The sequence below is a fragment of the Octodon degus genome, unplaced genomic scaffold (genome assembly GCF_000260255.1).
Source record: "Octodon degus isolate 3935 unplaced genomic scaffold, OctDeg1.0 scaffold00002, whole genome shotgun sequence".
Classification (NCBI taxonomy): Eukaryota; Metazoa; Chordata; class Mammalia; order Rodentia; family Octodontidae; genus Octodon; species Octodon degus.
The window spans coordinates 34602838-34620305 of NW_004524578.1; the positions used below are offsets into that span (position 1 = coordinate 34602838).

General features: G+C 35.2%; 1 protein-coding gene across 1 annotated transcript in view; it reads right to left on the reverse strand.

Moving 5' to 3' along the window:
* The window catches only part of Wdr70 (WD repeat domain 70), a 304681-nt gene that overhangs the window by 120714 nt on the left and 166499 nt on the right, over positions 1-17468 (reverse strand). Inside the window, exon 9 of the mRNA XM_004623536.2 lies at positions 4857-5031. Within this exon, the coding sequence (XP_004623593.1) occupies positions 4857-5031 (175 nt within the window). The remainder of the gene's footprint in view (positions 1-4856; positions 5032-17468) is intronic.

A 17468-nucleotide genomic window follows, 5' to 3' on the forward strand; every position in this document is an offset into this window, starting at 1 on the left:
GAGTTTAACATCAATGGAAACACTGTATTTCTAAAGAAAAATGTTTCATTTGATTTGTTAACATTCAAGTTCATCAGATTAGAATTTAATAATTAAATGTAGCAATCATGACAGCTTTACTTAATCCTCATAAAACACAAATTGGCCATTATCAGCCATGTCACCATTGGCTCCTGTGAGGAGAAGCATTCTTACTTTCTTCTAATGTTTCCCTTTGGATGACTTTTGTAAGTTTTTGAAATAACTGTTCAGAATTTTTAAAAATGCTTTAAAATAAGTTATGTTTCCTGCTGGCAAAGTTTTCTTCTCAATTTGTTTATTTTCTGTTGGTATACATTAATATGCAAATATAAAAATATGAATAAAACAGAAATGGGATCTGGCATAATATATTGTTATGGTTTGTGTCAAGTTGTCACCCCAAAGCCCCATGCAGTCATGGGGAGGCTCCTGGAGTTTGTGATTGGTTACTGTGGGTATGGACGCTGCGCCTGCTCTGGGGCAGGTGAGCTGCATTACAATGTAAGGAGGGGAGAGAGGCCAGCTAGCTGCCTGAGCTGCTGCCCTTCCCTTTGCTCTTGTTCTTTGCCACTGCAATGAGCTGGCTGCTTTCTGTGCCGTGTGCCGCTCTGCCTTGGAGCCAGCTGAGTATGGCCTGAAAGTTCCACTGACTATGAGCTAAATAAATCTTTCTTCCCTTCATTTTGGGGGTTGGTTATTTTGTCCCAGCAACAAGAGAAAAGTAACCAAGACATATAGTATACATCCATACATTATTAAATTCTTTTATTTCTTTCTTCAAAAAAATTTTGACCAATTTTGCATGCTTATATCTGGTAATCTGAACAACTAACTTGAAGACAGCAATATGCAATATAACAACCATTGCCAAATTCCTATCATTTTAGTGAGATTCTGTATTGTTTCTTTTCTTTTTTTCTTTCTTCCTTTTTCTTTTCTTTTTTTTTTTTTTTTTTTTTTGTATTTTAGGGAAGGGTCTATACAGGGTGTTCAGGGTCTTACTACTAGATCAGACTCATAATAACCCACCTGTTTACAGCCTCCTAAGAACTGGGATTACAGGTGTGCGCCACCACGCCCAGTCTCAATTACTGTCTCAGTGCACTCTGGGGGCGGGTCCAGTACAGCAGGCCCGGGGATCGAATCCCCAGCCCCTGTGCCTGCTTATAGGCACTTTAATCCACTGAGCTATTTGGCCAGCCTGAAAATCTGTATTTTTTTCTAATGTTTTGTTTTATTTTTTGCTATTTCTTATTCTCTTTAAAAAATAAAGAAATATTCTAAGAGAATAGAATAAAAGACTGTGATTAGTAGAATAGCTTAGGATATTTTTGGGGGGAACTGCAGTCATATAGCTTCATTTTCCACAGAACTAAGAATAGGCCAGACATGGTGGCTTATTCCTATAGTCCCAACACTCTGGAAACTGAGGTAGGAGGACCATCATGAGTTCAAAGCCTACATGAGCTACATAGTGAGTTCAAGGCCAGCTTGCACTTCAAACCTAGACCTTATCTCAAGAAAGCAAAAAACAAAACATCCACCAGAAATAGGAGGTATTTGTTATTTCAAGATAGGCAAGGCCAATTTTAAAAAACTACTGCATAAAAACATGGAGGGCTAGTAACATAGCTCTTCAGCACATGCCTGCCTGGCAAGCACGAGGTCCTGAGTTCAATTTCCAGCACAAAAAAAAAAAAAAAAAAAAAAAAAAAAAGAAAAGAAAAAAGAAAAAGGCAAGTAGGTCTGAAGAGGCACATATACATGGACTATACCAAAAACATGAGCATTATAGCTATACAAGAAAACTACATGTTTTAGAATTTCCAGTTTAAATCAACAGCATCCAGAGCGGATGAAAGCCAGTTACTAAAAAATTTATTGCTTGGTTAAAGTTTGGTTTACAATACAAAGGAGTTTTAAAACCTCTGTGCTGTTATGAGATTTTATGAGGTTTACAGAGGAGATGAAAACAGAAATAAAAAGATCTGACAAACAGAAAATGCCAAAAATATTTTCAACATTATCAGCATGAATTTTTTGCCCCATCACTACGTCTTACCTTACACCAACACAACTACTTTGATTTAACTGCTGGAAAAGACAACTGCTTCCCGGGGTCACATGCAAAATATAAATGTATGAGGTGTAAAGTTCAACAGAATATATTTTTTTTTTTTTAAACTAGCATGTAGGGCTGGCCAAATAGCTCAGTGGATTAAAGCACCTACCAGCAGGCACAGGGGCTGGAGATTCAATCCCCGGGTCTGGCAAACTGGCCCCGTCCCTGGGGCCCACAGAGAGGGCAATTGAGACTGGGCGTGGTGGCACACACCTATAATTTCAGCTCTTGGGAGGCTGTAAACAAGTGGATCACTATGAGTCTGATCTAGTAGTGAGACCCTGAACACCCTGTAGACCCTTCCCTAAAATTAAAAAAAAAAATTTTTTTAAATCTTTGCAAATCCCTGAGAGGAGGGCAGAGAGTTATTCACAAAATAAGTAGATGCTAAAACAAATATAGCTCCCCTTCTATAGGAAAAGAATTTAGAATTCCTTACGTGTACATTTACATATTAGTACAGGTAATGTGCAAAGTATGTGTTCATAAGACAGAGTAACTCATTTATTAAGAGGCTAGTAAACTAGCCTCACTATGAAAAGATGAGTTTCCTCTCAAATTAGGTGGTTGTCATGCTAAAGTCATTAAGGTATTTTCATGGATTAAACAGCAGAACTAAACTAGAAATAGGAATTAACTTCATTTGACCAAAAAGGTGAAAATACAAAAGGCAACAAGATTTCTGAATATTATAGCAAAGTCTACTGTCCAGCATGAGACAGATCTGTGTTTGAGTTCAACTGCATTCTGTGGTGCATGATTTAAGCAAGTTATTTAAGCTTTTAACATCAGTTCATTCATCTATAAAATGTGAACAATAGAAATATAAAGTGTTTGGTGTTGTAAGGAGTAAATTGGCCCTTATCAACTTTTGGGCCAGCCAAATAGCTCAGCAGATTAAAGTACCTGCTAGCAGACCCAAGGCCCCAGGGGTTCCATAGGCCTGCAGTGCTAGCCCCGCTCTGGGGCATACTGAGACAGCCATTGAACTGGGCGTGATGGTGCACACCTGTAATCTTAGCTCTTGGGAGGCTGTAAACAGGCAGATCACTGAGTCTGATCTAGTAGTGAGGCCCTGAACAACCTGTAGACCCTTCTCTAAAAAATACAAATAAATAAATAAACAAACAAACAAATAAACTAGAATGTAAACTCCATAAGGGCAGGAGTTTTTAATAAGTACTCTTAGCACTTAAGACACTAAGTGTGCATTAAGTAAGAAAACTAAAAAAATCTTAACAGAATCAAAGGGGGCCGGGGAGATAGCTCAATAGAATAAGTGCTTGTCTGGCAAGCACAAGGGCCTGAGTTCAATCCCCAGTTCCAGAAAAAAAAAGAATAGAATAGAATCAAAGACTATGATTAGTAGGAGAGCTTGGGAGATATTTTTGGGAACTGCAATCATATGGCTTCATTTTCCACAGAACCGGCCAAACATGGTGGCTTATGTCTGTAGTCCCAGCATTCTGAAAACTGAGGTACAAGACCATCATCAGTTCAAGGCCAGCACTGGATACATAATGAGTTCAAGGCCAGCCTGCACTTCAAATCTAGACCCCACCTCAAAAAAGCAAAGAACAAAAACATCCACCAGAAATAGGAGGTACTTGTAAGACTTACTGTCTGGCATATATATAGTACAGTAAAAAATATTTATTAAATTAATAATCTGACCAAAATCTTTTGTTAAAGAATCCAAATTATGGTAATAGAGGTTCATTTTACTTATCAAATATTTTTCTTTTACCATCTATATGACAGAAACACCTTTTAAAACCTTACTACTAATTCACAGAATTAGTCAATTCCTTTATATATTTCTTATTTCAAAGAATTCTATAATACTGTTCACTTTTTTTTTTTTTTTTGGTGGAACCAGGGGTTGAACTCAGGCCCTTGCACTGGCCAAAGAAGCGCTTATTCCACTGAGCCATCTCCCTGGCCCCTGTTCACTTTTAAGAATTATTCTAATAACCTAAAATGGAAGCAAAAACCTGAAACCTGTTGAAATGGAATACTATAGAGTATTTTAAAAAACACTGAAATTACTACCAAATAACTGCACAGCCATAGACAATCTTAGACTTTTTGTGGTTTTCTTACATTTTTTTCTAGTTCTCTTAGTACACTTCTCCTGCTTAGTCTTCTTTTACTATCAAATCCTTCACTTTCAAAATTAAATACATTAAAGTGCTATAAAATATACTATATTCTTCAAACTTTATACTAATAGTAGAAAGTTATCTTTTTTATGTATTCAGTACAGGATCTACAGGGTATCACTACACAGATCAGACTTGTAGTGATCCTTCCTGTTTTTCAGCCTCCCAAGCACAGGGATTACAGGTGCACACCAGCACGCCCAGTCTCAGTGGCTATGTCAGCGCCCCTTGAGGGCAGGGCCAGCATGGCAGGCCCAGGGATTGAAACTCCTGGACCATGCATCTGCCTAAGCAGGTACTTTAATCCACTGAACTATCTGGCTGGCCCTCAGAAATTATCTTAAAATCAAAATTCAATACACAGTGGAAAAACACTAGCTGGAATGTTTGCTGAAATGCTGTTTACTGCAAAAGTCCCAATATTTGATCAACTAACATTAAAACTTAAATTAGATCTGAACTCAGGAAATTGACTTTCACATTTTAACATGACATTTGTCATTATGTGTAAGGTAGTTTATTTTGTACAGATTTAACTGTCTATAACTTACAGTCAAGTTTCGATCCCAGATCTGTATGCTTCCATTCTGGCAGGCAGCTGCTATGAGGTTTCCATCTCTACTATATGTGCACGTAGTGGGTATGACTTTTTTGCCCTGCATTGTTCGAGGCTTAAACACACTTTTTTGCTTCTTTGGATTTTCAACTTCCCATATTCTCACAGTCCTAGAATAAAAAAGGCAATTTTCTTTTATAAAAATAAAGAAGTCTAAGAGAGGAGTCCATAACTACTGCTTCATCTTTTAAACATACATTTCTACACTGTGAGTTCAAGGCCAGCCTGAACTAGAGAGAATCTGTCTCAAAAACCAAAACTAAATAAATAAATATATAAATGAATTTTAAAATTTTTATGTAGAAGCAATTTTAAAGGTAAATTATTTTCTACCATCTTAATAAATAATGACAGAATTAATTTTTTTTAAAAAGCTACAAAACATTCTTCTTTACATTCATAGAAATAAAACAATGAGAACTTTGTTGTTCTCATCTAATCAAAAAGCAAGTGGCAGATTCTACCTCAAATATACTATAGAGATGCTCTCTAAAACAGTGGCCTCTAACTTCTTCTAACTGTACTCTTGATCAGTAAAACTTGAATATATGGCCCTGTGTACACATATTAATTGGTAAATTACCTACAGGTGACAACATTGTGATTGCCTAGAGTCATAACCATCACTATAGTCCAGTACTAAAGAGTGGAATACACAGCCAAATAAACAGTAACATCCCATCCTTAATAAATTGCAATGGTTCTTCTTGGGATAGACACAAAGCCCAAAAAAACACACTCAGAAGATTTCTCTGAGAAATAGACAGTTCATCCAGAAGCTATGGTACTAGGATAAAGCTATCTACCATAAGAAATCTGCAAGCACCAACACAGAAAATGAAATAAAATAACAATAAAAAATGATGAGCCACAGAAGCAAAATGTAGCCCCTGACCTGGAGTCAACCCAGAACAAGTCCAGAGCATGATGAGATAGAAGAAATCAGAAGCCACATACTTGAATTTTCTCAAATAATAACACAAGTAAAAAATAAATAGAGGTGGTTATAGAAAAAAAAAAAACACTCTCTAATTTAAAAAAGAAACAATGAATGTAGAATTGATACAGATAAAAAAGGTAGATGATCCTAGGAAAAACATGGAAACCATGAATTTCCAATATTGGAAAGATACAATATCCATTAAAAAAAAATCCAAACAGATATCCAGAAGATCAAAAATTCAAATGAGTATCAACTTGGTAAAGATGAGGCTTTTTAAGTGAAATTTTTTTTCGTGAAATAAACCAGACCCACATGTGTAAATATTCTGTTGTCTCTCTGGTGTAAGAAGCTGAAAGAAGAAATAAAACCTGAAAAGTATAATATAGTAAAACAGAGAGAAATTGAACTTAAGAACTAAACAACGAAGATGAGAAAAATGAGAAAAGATAGGAAAAAAGGGGGAGAAACATGCAAGTATATATATATAGGATAGCTGAGATGATTGTACTAACTTCCACCATTTTTTTTAAAATAGCAGTTAATGTGTAGAATTTTCACCTTGACTAATTCTATGTGCTGATATCTACTATCTAAGCAACAACACTGAGGACAGCAATGTATAATACAAAACCCATGCTTGAATACCTCTCATTCTTGTCTCCTAAAGGTGTACTGTTTCTAACGTCTTATCAATTATTATTATACTCATTAAAATAATTATTTTTAAAGTGAAAAAAACAAAGACAAGAAAAAAATTAAGATTTCTTGAAAGCAAGTAGTAATATTCAATTATTTGTTTAATCTTGCATAACGATCTGTTAACCTGTGCAACAGATTTGACAATAAAAACAGATAATAGACCATTGTTAATTAGCTTTTCTTGTTTTGAAAAGCTGTAACACACATATTATTGTATGTTACCCTGTTTCTACTTTGTTTCTGCTATTTGTTTTTGCTTTTGTTTTTACCATTCAAAATAAACTTAAATTAAATTTGAAAAATTCAACTGAAAGACAAAACAGACTGAAGAAGATAAAATACCAGATCTGGAAGACAGGATTGGGGTTAGTGACAACAAAAAGAAAGATATCCTAAAAATAGGACCATGAAAAAGGGACCATGAAAAATCAATTCAAACAGCTGCAAGACAAACAAGAAAAAAACAACATAAGACTGATTAGAGTCAATGAGAAAGCTAGACACAGTGCAAATGCCATAAAAAAGCTTCTTCAAAGAATGGCAGAAAACATCAAAAACATGAACAAAGAATTTGACATACAAATAAGTAAGACATACAGAACTCCAGTTAGCCATGATCAAAATAAATCTACACCAAGGCATATAATAATCAAGATTCCAGAAATTCAGCACAAGGACAGAATACTAAAAATGGTTAGAGAACAGAAACAAATGATCTGTAAAGGATAACCCATTAGAATCATAGCAGAGTTCTCAAGCACAGAGTTCTTAACACAGATCTTCAAGTTGAGGGGACCTTGGAGTAAAGTATTTCAAGCCCTAAAAGAAAACAACCTCCAACCCAGACTGATATACTTTGCAAAACTCTTTCAAAACTGATAGAGAAATAAAATACTCCCTTTGCAAAGAATGACTTAAGAGATTCATTACAACCAGTCCAGCCTTTCAAAATGCTTTGAAGTTTATTCTAGAAATAGAAAAAGAAGAGAACAATTCCAAATACACACACACACACACACACACACACACACACACACACACACACAATGCATCCAGGAAGGGAAAGCAATTAAACAGGAGAGAAAGACAAGATATGAACAATAGGAAAATAATCTAGCAAGGATAAGCCAACACATATCACTTATAACCATCACTATAAATGGCTTCAAATCACCAATCACAAGACTAGCAGAATGGATCAAGAAGCAAAAGTCAACAATACACTGCATACAAGAAACACATTAAGCTCAAAAAGAAATTAATAAACTAAAAGTCAAAGGATGAAAACAATACTCATGCAACAGGATCCAGGGGAAAAAAGTAGGGATCCTGCTATAGAAAACTAGCTTATTCTATTTGCAGACAATGTCAACTGTTGAATTCATATTACTTTGTTTAGTGAAATTCTGTATAATTTCTAACTTTTTATTGTCATTATTTTGTATTCTCTTCCAAAATTAAAAAATTTAAAAAATCTACAATTAAATGATAATGCTGATACAACGTATTGGAATTTATGAAACACAACGAAAGCAGTCCTACAGGATACAGTGGTAAATTCTTGCATCAGAAAAACAGAGCAGGCTAAAAGAATCTCATGTTGAACAGTAAAATTTTGGTTAGGATATTTTTTATTTATTTATTTTTTCCAGTATTGGGGATTGAACTCAGGACTTTGCGCTTGCCAGGCAGGTGCTTAAACTACTGAGCTGTATCCCCAGCCCTGATCCACAAAATTTTGGAAAAAGAAGACCAAATCACAGCCAAAGCTTGAATGAAAGAGAAAATTATATACAAAGAATCAATAAAACAAAGATTTGGTCTTTTTCTTCTTCCTCCTCCCTCCTCTCTCCTCCCCCTCCCCCTTCCCCTTCCCCTCTTCCTCCTCCATTTTTGCGGAACCAGGGATTGAATTCAGGTGCTTGTGCTTGCCAAGAAAGATTTGGTTCTTTGAAAGACAAAAATTGTTAACCTTCAGTCAATTTTATCAAAAAGAAGAAAGACTCAAATTCATGCAACTGAAATGAAAAGGGTAAAATTACAATGGATCCTATGGAAATCCATAAGATCATAAATACCTACCTTAAGAACTTGCACTCTAGTAAGATGAAAAACATAGAAGAAATGGACAGATTCCTAGACACATGTGAATTTCTGAGACATAAAAATTTAAAATAACCAATACCGGTCAATGAAATTGAAAATGTAATTAAAAATCTACCATAAAAGAAAAGCTCAGGTCCTAATGGATTCACTGCTGAATTCAGTAAGAAATTTAGAGAAGATCTAATTCTGAAACTCTTCAATGAAATCAAAATGGAAGCAATATTCCAAAAGTCATTCCTGGAACCCTGATACCAAAATATGAGAAGAACCTAACCAAAAAAGGAAAGTACAGACCAAACTCCTTAATGAACATAGATGCAAAAACCCCCAATAAGATACTGGCAAAGAGAATGGAGCAAACCATCAAGGAGTTTAAATGCTATGATCAAGTAGGATTTATCCCAGAGATGTAGGGATGGTTTAACATACACAAATCAATAAATGTAATACACTCATATCAACAGAGCCAAAATCAAAAATCACATGACCATCTCAAAAGATGCAGAAAAAGCATTTGACAAAGTCTAACACCGATTGCTAATAAATACCTTCCAGAAAAATGAAATAGATGGTCTTGTCTCAACCAGATAAAAGCCATCTATGACAAACCAACAGGCAATATCATACTAAATGGACAAAATTTTTGACTCTAAAATCAGGAACAAGCCAAGGATGTCCACTAATCTCTATTGTCTAAGATATTAAAAATATTAATATGTTTTACTCACATTTATCTCTTTAATCTGTCCAATGCTTGTCTGTATACATTTCCCCAAAGTATTAGCCAGCTAAACAGTACCTTTATTAAAAACTTTTCTGGGCCAATGAGATAGCTTAGCGGTCTAAAGCGCCTGCTTAGGCAAACTTAGGCAGGTGCAGGGGACTGTAGTTTGATCCCGGACACCATATGCCATGCCAGCCCCACCCTCAGGGTTGGCTGAGTGCCCCCCCCAAAAAAAAATTTCTTCTACTTTAAAAGAATATTTTTACTAAAATAAACTTGAATTTATTTTTAACTAAAAAAATTAATAAATAGAAACACAACATAATGTCATGGCAATTAGCTAAAGCAGAACATAAAAGAAAAATAGAGAATTAACTACATTAACTTTTTTTTTTTCTCCTTCTCTCCCCTTCCTCCCGTTCCTGTAAGTTTGAATACTGGGTAATTGACTTGAGGTCTTCCAAAAAGAAATGCATCATTATCAATAGACAAAAAGGTGAAAAACAGAATAATCTCAATTTAAGAAGAATAAGATTTGGAAATAGCAATAGTCATTCATTATTTTAAAAACAATAGAATAAAAATAATAAAATTAAGTTTTTATATATACCAATAAAGCACAAGCTGAGAAAGAAATCAGGAAAACAATTCCTTTTACAATCATTTAAAAAATAAAATACCTAAGAATCAACCTAACCAAGGAGTTCAAAGAGTTCTACAAAGAAACTCAAAGGTGAAAAGGTCTCACGTGTTCATGAATCCACAGAATAAATAATGGCAAGTGGCCATATTACCTAAGCTATCTATCTCCACAGGAAGGTACTGGCACATAAGATGGACATTCACACCGGTGGGATACAGCAGAAGCTACAGAAACAACTGTGTACCTTCAGCCATCTAATTTTTAACAAAGGGACCAGAAACACAACTTTGGAAAAAGATAGCCTTGTTAACAAATGGTGCTAGAAAGATCCATCATGCATGTGTTTAAGACTGAAACTAGACCCCTATTTCTCACCCTGTACTACAAAGAAACCAAAATGGATTGAGGACCTAGATGTAACAACAGAAACCCTGAAACTTCTGAAGGATAACAGGAAAAATGCTTGACGTCATAGGTACAGGCAAATACTTCCTGAACAGAACTCCAATAGCACAAAAACTAATACAAACCCAATAACAGGTGTTATATTAAGTTAAAAAAACTTCTACACAGTAAAGCAAACAGCCATAGACGGGGAAAAAAGGGACTAATTTATACCATTAAAAGATCGTGATGTTGAGACCACCCATTCACAGCCCCCTTCTGTCCCTCTCTCGGGCAGAAGCCTTCTTTCCCTGAATAAATATATTCTGGGCCAGGGAGATAACTTGGTAGAATAAGCAGGTGCTTATTCTGGCAAGCACAAGGTCCCGAGTTCAATTCCTGGTACTGCAAAACAAACAAACACATTTACAGCCAGCCAAATAGCTCAGCGGATTAGGGGTTCAAACCCCGGGCATTACGTGCCAGCCCTGCCCACAGGGCTCGCTGAGAAAAACTGGGCATGGTGGTGTGCACCTGTAATCCCAGCTCTTGGGAGGCTGTAAGCAAGAGAATCTCTACAAGTCCGATCTAGTAGTAAGAATACCCTGTATACCCTTCCCTAAAATACTAAATAAATAGATAAGTTCTACTCAAAAAAAAAAAAAAAAAAGATCGTGATGTTGACACAAATTTACTGAGGTGAAAAGGTGCCTGCTACAGGATAGTAGAACAACTAGTACTACTAATTTATTTTCAAATACGTTAATGTATAGAGAAACCAATAAATGCTTGAGAATGATGTCTACTTAATGGTTTTAATCTGTCTTTGTGAGTGAGATGCTGGGCATTTTTCTATTTTGACTTGTGCTATTTTAAAATGTTTCTAAATGGAGGACATTAAGAATTGGTTTAAGTGCCTGTCTGCCTGCCTAGCAAGTGCCAGGTCTTGAGTATCAAAAAAAGAAAAGAATTGGTACAGGTTAAAGCATGATTTGGAGGTACAAACCTGGAGGCCAGTCTGAATTATGCACAATGAAACTCTTATTTCAAAAAAAATTGCTTTAAGTATGTGACATGATGGATATATAAATTAGCTTGATTGTAGTAATCATTTCACTATGTATATTGTATCTGAAAGCATGGTTCTATGCCTTAAATACATTTTTGCCTCCATAAAATATGAGGGAAATCATCTTGGAATAGAATGAAACTTCCTGAACTTAATGAGTTAGGATATCTATGAAAAAGCAACAGGAAATGCTTAAGGAAAAGACAGTACAATCAGGAAAATTTTAAAAATGAAACTCTTACAGACTAAAAAGAAACAATAAAACTATTAAGAAAACACATTATACTCTATACAGAAAATCCCAAGAAGTGACAAAAATTATTCTAGACCTAGTATAAGTGAGTTTATCAAGGTCAGAGGAAACAAAGAATTAGTTCTTTTTTTTTTAATGTATTTGGTACAGGGTCTCACTATGCAGATTAGACTTGTAGTGATCCTCCTGTTTTCAGCCTCCCCAGCACTATGATTACAGACATGCGCCACCACACCCAGTCTCAGTGGCAGCTCAGCCTGTGCCTGGGGGCACGGCTGGCACAGAATGTGTTATCAGGGATCGAACCCTGGTCCCTGCGCTTGCCAAGCAGACACTTAGATGGCTGAGCTATCTCAATGGCCCTTAGTTTATTTCTAGTGACCTACAACAAACAACAGCATATTAGAATGATGAAAACAATAGCATTCATAACAGTATGAATAAGTAAAACTTCTAATGAGATACAATCAATCACTGTATACTATTTGTACATTAAAAACCATAAAACATTCATGAAAGAAAAGTTACATGAATAAGACATAATGTACAGATAAATTTGTTTTGTTTTGTTTTGTTTTGTTTTGTTTTGTTTTGTTTTGTTTTGTTTTGTTTGTGGAACCAAGGATTGAACTCAGGCCCTCACACTTGCCAAACAAGCGCTTATTCTACTGAGCCATCTCCACAGTCCCTGTACAGATAAATTTGAAGGATCAGTGTTACTAAGATTTCAAATCTCCATAAATTGATCTTTAAATTTAATGTAATCTCTACCAATTTCATTTGCCCAACAAGGTGAAAATGAAAGGATAGTGCAAGACTTTAAGGAAGTATGGGGCTTCTTGTTTACTCCTTCATCTGCCAGTAATGTGGGTATGACAGCCAAGTCCCACCAGCATCCCAACAGAGCAACAAAATAGAAGGTGCTTGATGACCCTCAAAAAAGCAAACCAGATCTGGAGTGACGAAGTCTATACTTCTTACTTATTGAGATATGGGGGAAGGGGACAGAAATAGAAAGAAACAGTGGCACAGAGACAGACTTAAGTATTAGATATAATAATATATAATTCTTAAATCTGATTTATTGTGATAGAATATACGTATATTTTAAGTTTTAAAAAATCTATGTGTTTTTAAAAATGCATGGTTCTGCCACTCCAAACACTTCACTTGTAATGACCATTTTATAAAAACACTTTTCCCCTTACACCTTTAATCTGTGGTCATTATTGACCCATTTCCTAACCCAATAGTTACAATTTTTCCAGAAAGTAATATAACTAGAATATTATGCACTATGTAGCATTTAGAATCTGGGTTTTTTAATTTATTATGATGTATTTGAGTTGTTATTTTTATCAGTACTCCATATCTTTTTGTTGCTGAATAAAATTCCACTTTGTGAAGGAAAACCACGTTTTGTTCATCCATTTATGAAATATGGAGTTAGGGTGATCTGGTCACAGGGGATGCATATGTTTATAAGAAACTTTTCTGAAGTGGCTGTTCTGTTCTGCACTGCCATCAGCAATGTGCAAGCATTATAACTGGTCCACATCTGCCTTAGTACTTGTAATCAGTTAATTTTAAAGCCATTCTGATAGGTGCGTAGTAGTAGTAGTAGTGCACTGTGGTTTTAACTTACATTTACAAAATGATGAGTGATATTCAGGATCCTTCCACATACTACTTGTCATCCATTTCTCTTCTTGAACAACTATCTGCTCAAATCATTTGCCTGTTTTACATACTGAGTATTTTTTTCTTACTATTGACTTTTGACAACTCTTTATTCTAGATATAAATTCTTGATGAAAGAAGTATTTTCCAAATCTGTAACCTGTCTTTTCAGTTTTCAAAACAGTCTGTCAAACAACAGACATTTCAAATTTTTGATAAAGCATAATTTGTCAATACTTTGGGGTATCATATCTAAAAAATCTTCAACAGAAGTTCATCCAAGTTCCTCTAGCTTCTTCTCCAAGTTTTATAGAGCTACAATCTTTTAAATTAATTTTACTGTATAGTATGAATCATGGGTCATGGTAGATTTTTTTCCCCCAATCTGGATACCCAGTTGTTCCAGTACTCTTGGTATCTGAGCATTACATACAGCTTTCTATGGCATGCCTTCTGAGTCACTTACTTCTTTTATTATGTTTTCCATATTTAAGCAGTACAAAAAATAGAGAAAAACTGTGCATCTTCTTTCTACCCTCATTTCTGTAGCAATAGGTATATATATATATATTTTTTTTTCTAGAACCAGGGATTGAACTCAGGTCCTTGTGCTCGCCAGGGAAGCACTTATTTCACTGAGCCATTTCCCCGGCCCCAATAGGTATAAACTATAATGATCTCTCTTTTCTATAACTGAACACCCCAATAATACCAACAATGAGTGTCTATGAGGTTTAAATGAGATTAGGGATACAAGCAAATCTAGGACAATACTTGGAACATAGTAAGCACTCAATAAATATTAGTTCCTTTCTGTTCCTCCTCTTAGGTCAAAATAAAATTTCAAAACTAATAAATACAACAACTAAGCATTTTCATTTACTTCAGTAGTTTATTAAAACACTGAGCTAGTTAGTGAAATGACAGAAGAAACAGTTCACCTAGCATATAGATGTATGAGATACAAATTTATGCAACATCTGAGAGTGACTAATTATACTTCAGTTTTATGGCTCTGATTCTCTGAATCCATGCCTAAATACTAGATGCTAAAGTGGTAGGCCATTAGGTACCTGTCAAAACATTTTATGCTGAAGAACACATATTTTGAAATGGAGTGGGATCTGGTCTTGAAAAATTAAAACTGTGTTTCATAAAAAAGATTTTAAAATAGAAGAATGATCTGCCTGGGCCTTTCTGGACATAAAATGAAAACATCCAGAAGACAAGAAAAAGACACAGGTGGGGTCATTATATCGCCCCAGGAACAAATGCTTTCTGTCTTAGAATTTTGAATTCTATCCAGGTACAAGTTCCAAACTTTCTGGCATCTGCTGCATAAACGCATCACAGCATTTGGCAGAAGTCAAGGGAAGCATTAATTTTGCATGAAAATCACATAAGAGATCTTGGTTTAATTTTTCTCGAAAGACTACACAAGCAACTTTAGTGATACAAAAGTCTGAAACTTGGTTTTCTTGGCAGGGCAAATACAAGAAAGACTTTCTTTTCAAAAATGCCCAACTATAAAGGCATTTAAATTACACAAAAATGGGAAAAATGATCTAGCTTTTATGTAAATCCCTAATAACACTTACAAACACATACCTAACAACTGTTCATATACATGCATTCAGTAACTACAGTAAGAATTGCATTTACGAGAAATTTAGTTGGTGCTAATGCTTTATACTTACATTTACTGAACCTGTTTGATTTTGGAACAAACTCAGAATATTTAGTCACTCAAAGAGCTATTCTGAAAGAGCTAAAGACCTGATGAAATCTAAAGTTAGGATTAAGGGGAAAAACTACAAGAATATTATACTCTTCCATCTCTGGCCAAATGATTTTCAATGAATACATCAAAAAGGTTCAATAGGGGCTGGGGAGATGGCTCAGTAGAATAAGCACTTGCCTGGCAAGCACAAGGGCCTGAGTTTAATTCCTGGTTCTAAAAAAGAAAAAAGAAAAAGAAAAAGGGTTCAATAGAAAAAAGAACAGACTTTTCAACAAATGATGCCAGGATGATTGGCTCTAAGTATATGAAAAGTTGACGGGATCCTTACTTCAGTAGTACAGAAAAATTAACTTAAAATGGATCACAGACTTATATGTAGAAAACTTAGTACCTAGTAAGGTACTTGTATCTAAAATATACTTTAAAACTTTTAAAATTTAATAAAAAATCAATTATGTTAACTGGCAAAAGATTTGAATATATATTTCACTGAAGAAGATTAAAAATGCCCAATAAGTATATGAAAAGATGCTTGGCACTAATAGTTATTAAGACACTGCAAATACAAATCACAATGAGATTTTGTAACTACTAAAATGGTCACAATTAAGCAGACAGAGAAAAAACTGGAACCTTCATACATTCCTAGTGGTTATGAAATGGGGCAGACATTCTGGAGAGCAGTTTGGCAGTTTTATAAAATATTACACGTGGCTTTTGGAACCTGCAGCTTTAATGATTTTGCATTATCAGCTTGAACAACTCCTTTGAGTTTCCTATATTTAAGATCATTATCAACAGCAAAAAATTTTCACTTCTTCCCTGTTTGGATGCCTTCTTAGTATTTATTTTTTCTTATTCTGGATGCTTTTTATTTATTTTTCTTGCCTACTTGTTTTGGCTAGAACTGCCAGTACTATGTAAAATAGAAGTGGTAAGACACTGGGCATCTGGTTCTGTTCTTGATCTTAAAGGAAAAGTTTTCATCTTTTGCTGACTCTACATGATGTTAGTTTGGGTGTGACAGATGGTCCTTATTGTGTTAAAGTACACTCTCTCCCATATTGCTGAACTTTTTTATGAATGGATGTCAAATTTTACAAAATGCTTCTTGAGCAACTATTGAGATGATGGTGTTCTTCACTCTGTTAATATGGTATACCATATTTATTGATTTACATATGTTGAACCATCCTTGCCCCTGAGATAAATCTCCCTCATCATGGGGAAAGATTATTTTCATGAGCTGCTGAATTTGGCTTGCTCCTATATGTTGAGGAGTTCTGTATCTAGTCTCACTAGCAATACTGTCCTTGTAGTTTTCCTACAGAATGCTACATAGCCTTTCAAAAATGTTCCCCACTTAAGGTAACATGGATAGACTTGTAGGCTATTACATTAAGAGAAATAATCCAGACCAAAAAATAAACACTATCTCATCTCACCTATGAATCTAAAAAGTCAATTTCAAGGGCCAGCCAAATTGCTCAGTGGATTAAAGCGCCTCAAGCAGGCACAGGGACTGTCAATGCCAGCTCCATCCTTGGGTGGTGCTGAGATGGCAATTGAGACTGGGCATGGTGGCACATGCCTGTATCCCAGCTCTTGGGAGGCTGTAAATAGGTGGATCACTATGAGTCCAATCTAGTAGTGAGACCCTGAACACCCTGTAGACCCTTCCCTAAAGTACAAATAAATAAATAAAAAGTCTATTTCATAGAATGAGGCAGTAGAAAGGTAGTTACAACAGGCTGGGGGAGGGTAAGAAGAGGGGAGATGTTGATCAAAGGGTACAAAGGTTTACTTGTACTACAGGAATACATTTCAGTTATCAGCTGGCTGTGGTGGTTTATTCCTGTAATGCCAGCACTTAGGAGGGTGAGGCAAGATTGCCTTGAATTTGAGGCCAGCCTGGGCTACAGCAAGTGCAAAGCAAGCCTGAACTATTATACAGTAAGACTTTGTCTCAAAAAACCCCTAAATATATAAATAAATAGAGTTCAATTATCAATCATAACACATAATGACCACAGTTAATATATAATGTTATTTCAATACTGCTAAAAGAATAAGTTTTGAACATTCCACAAGCACACAAAAGTTTGTAGAGATAATGGACATGCTAACCAACCTGAATTAATGTACAATGTATCACAACTGAATACTTTTTGTTGTCAAATATTATTTCATTGTTTGCTACTTATATATTTTGCTTGTATACTCACTAGTTGATTGATACTTGGGTTATTACATTACATCTCATAAACACATAATTAAAAATTTAAACATAGATTATCTTAGTTCA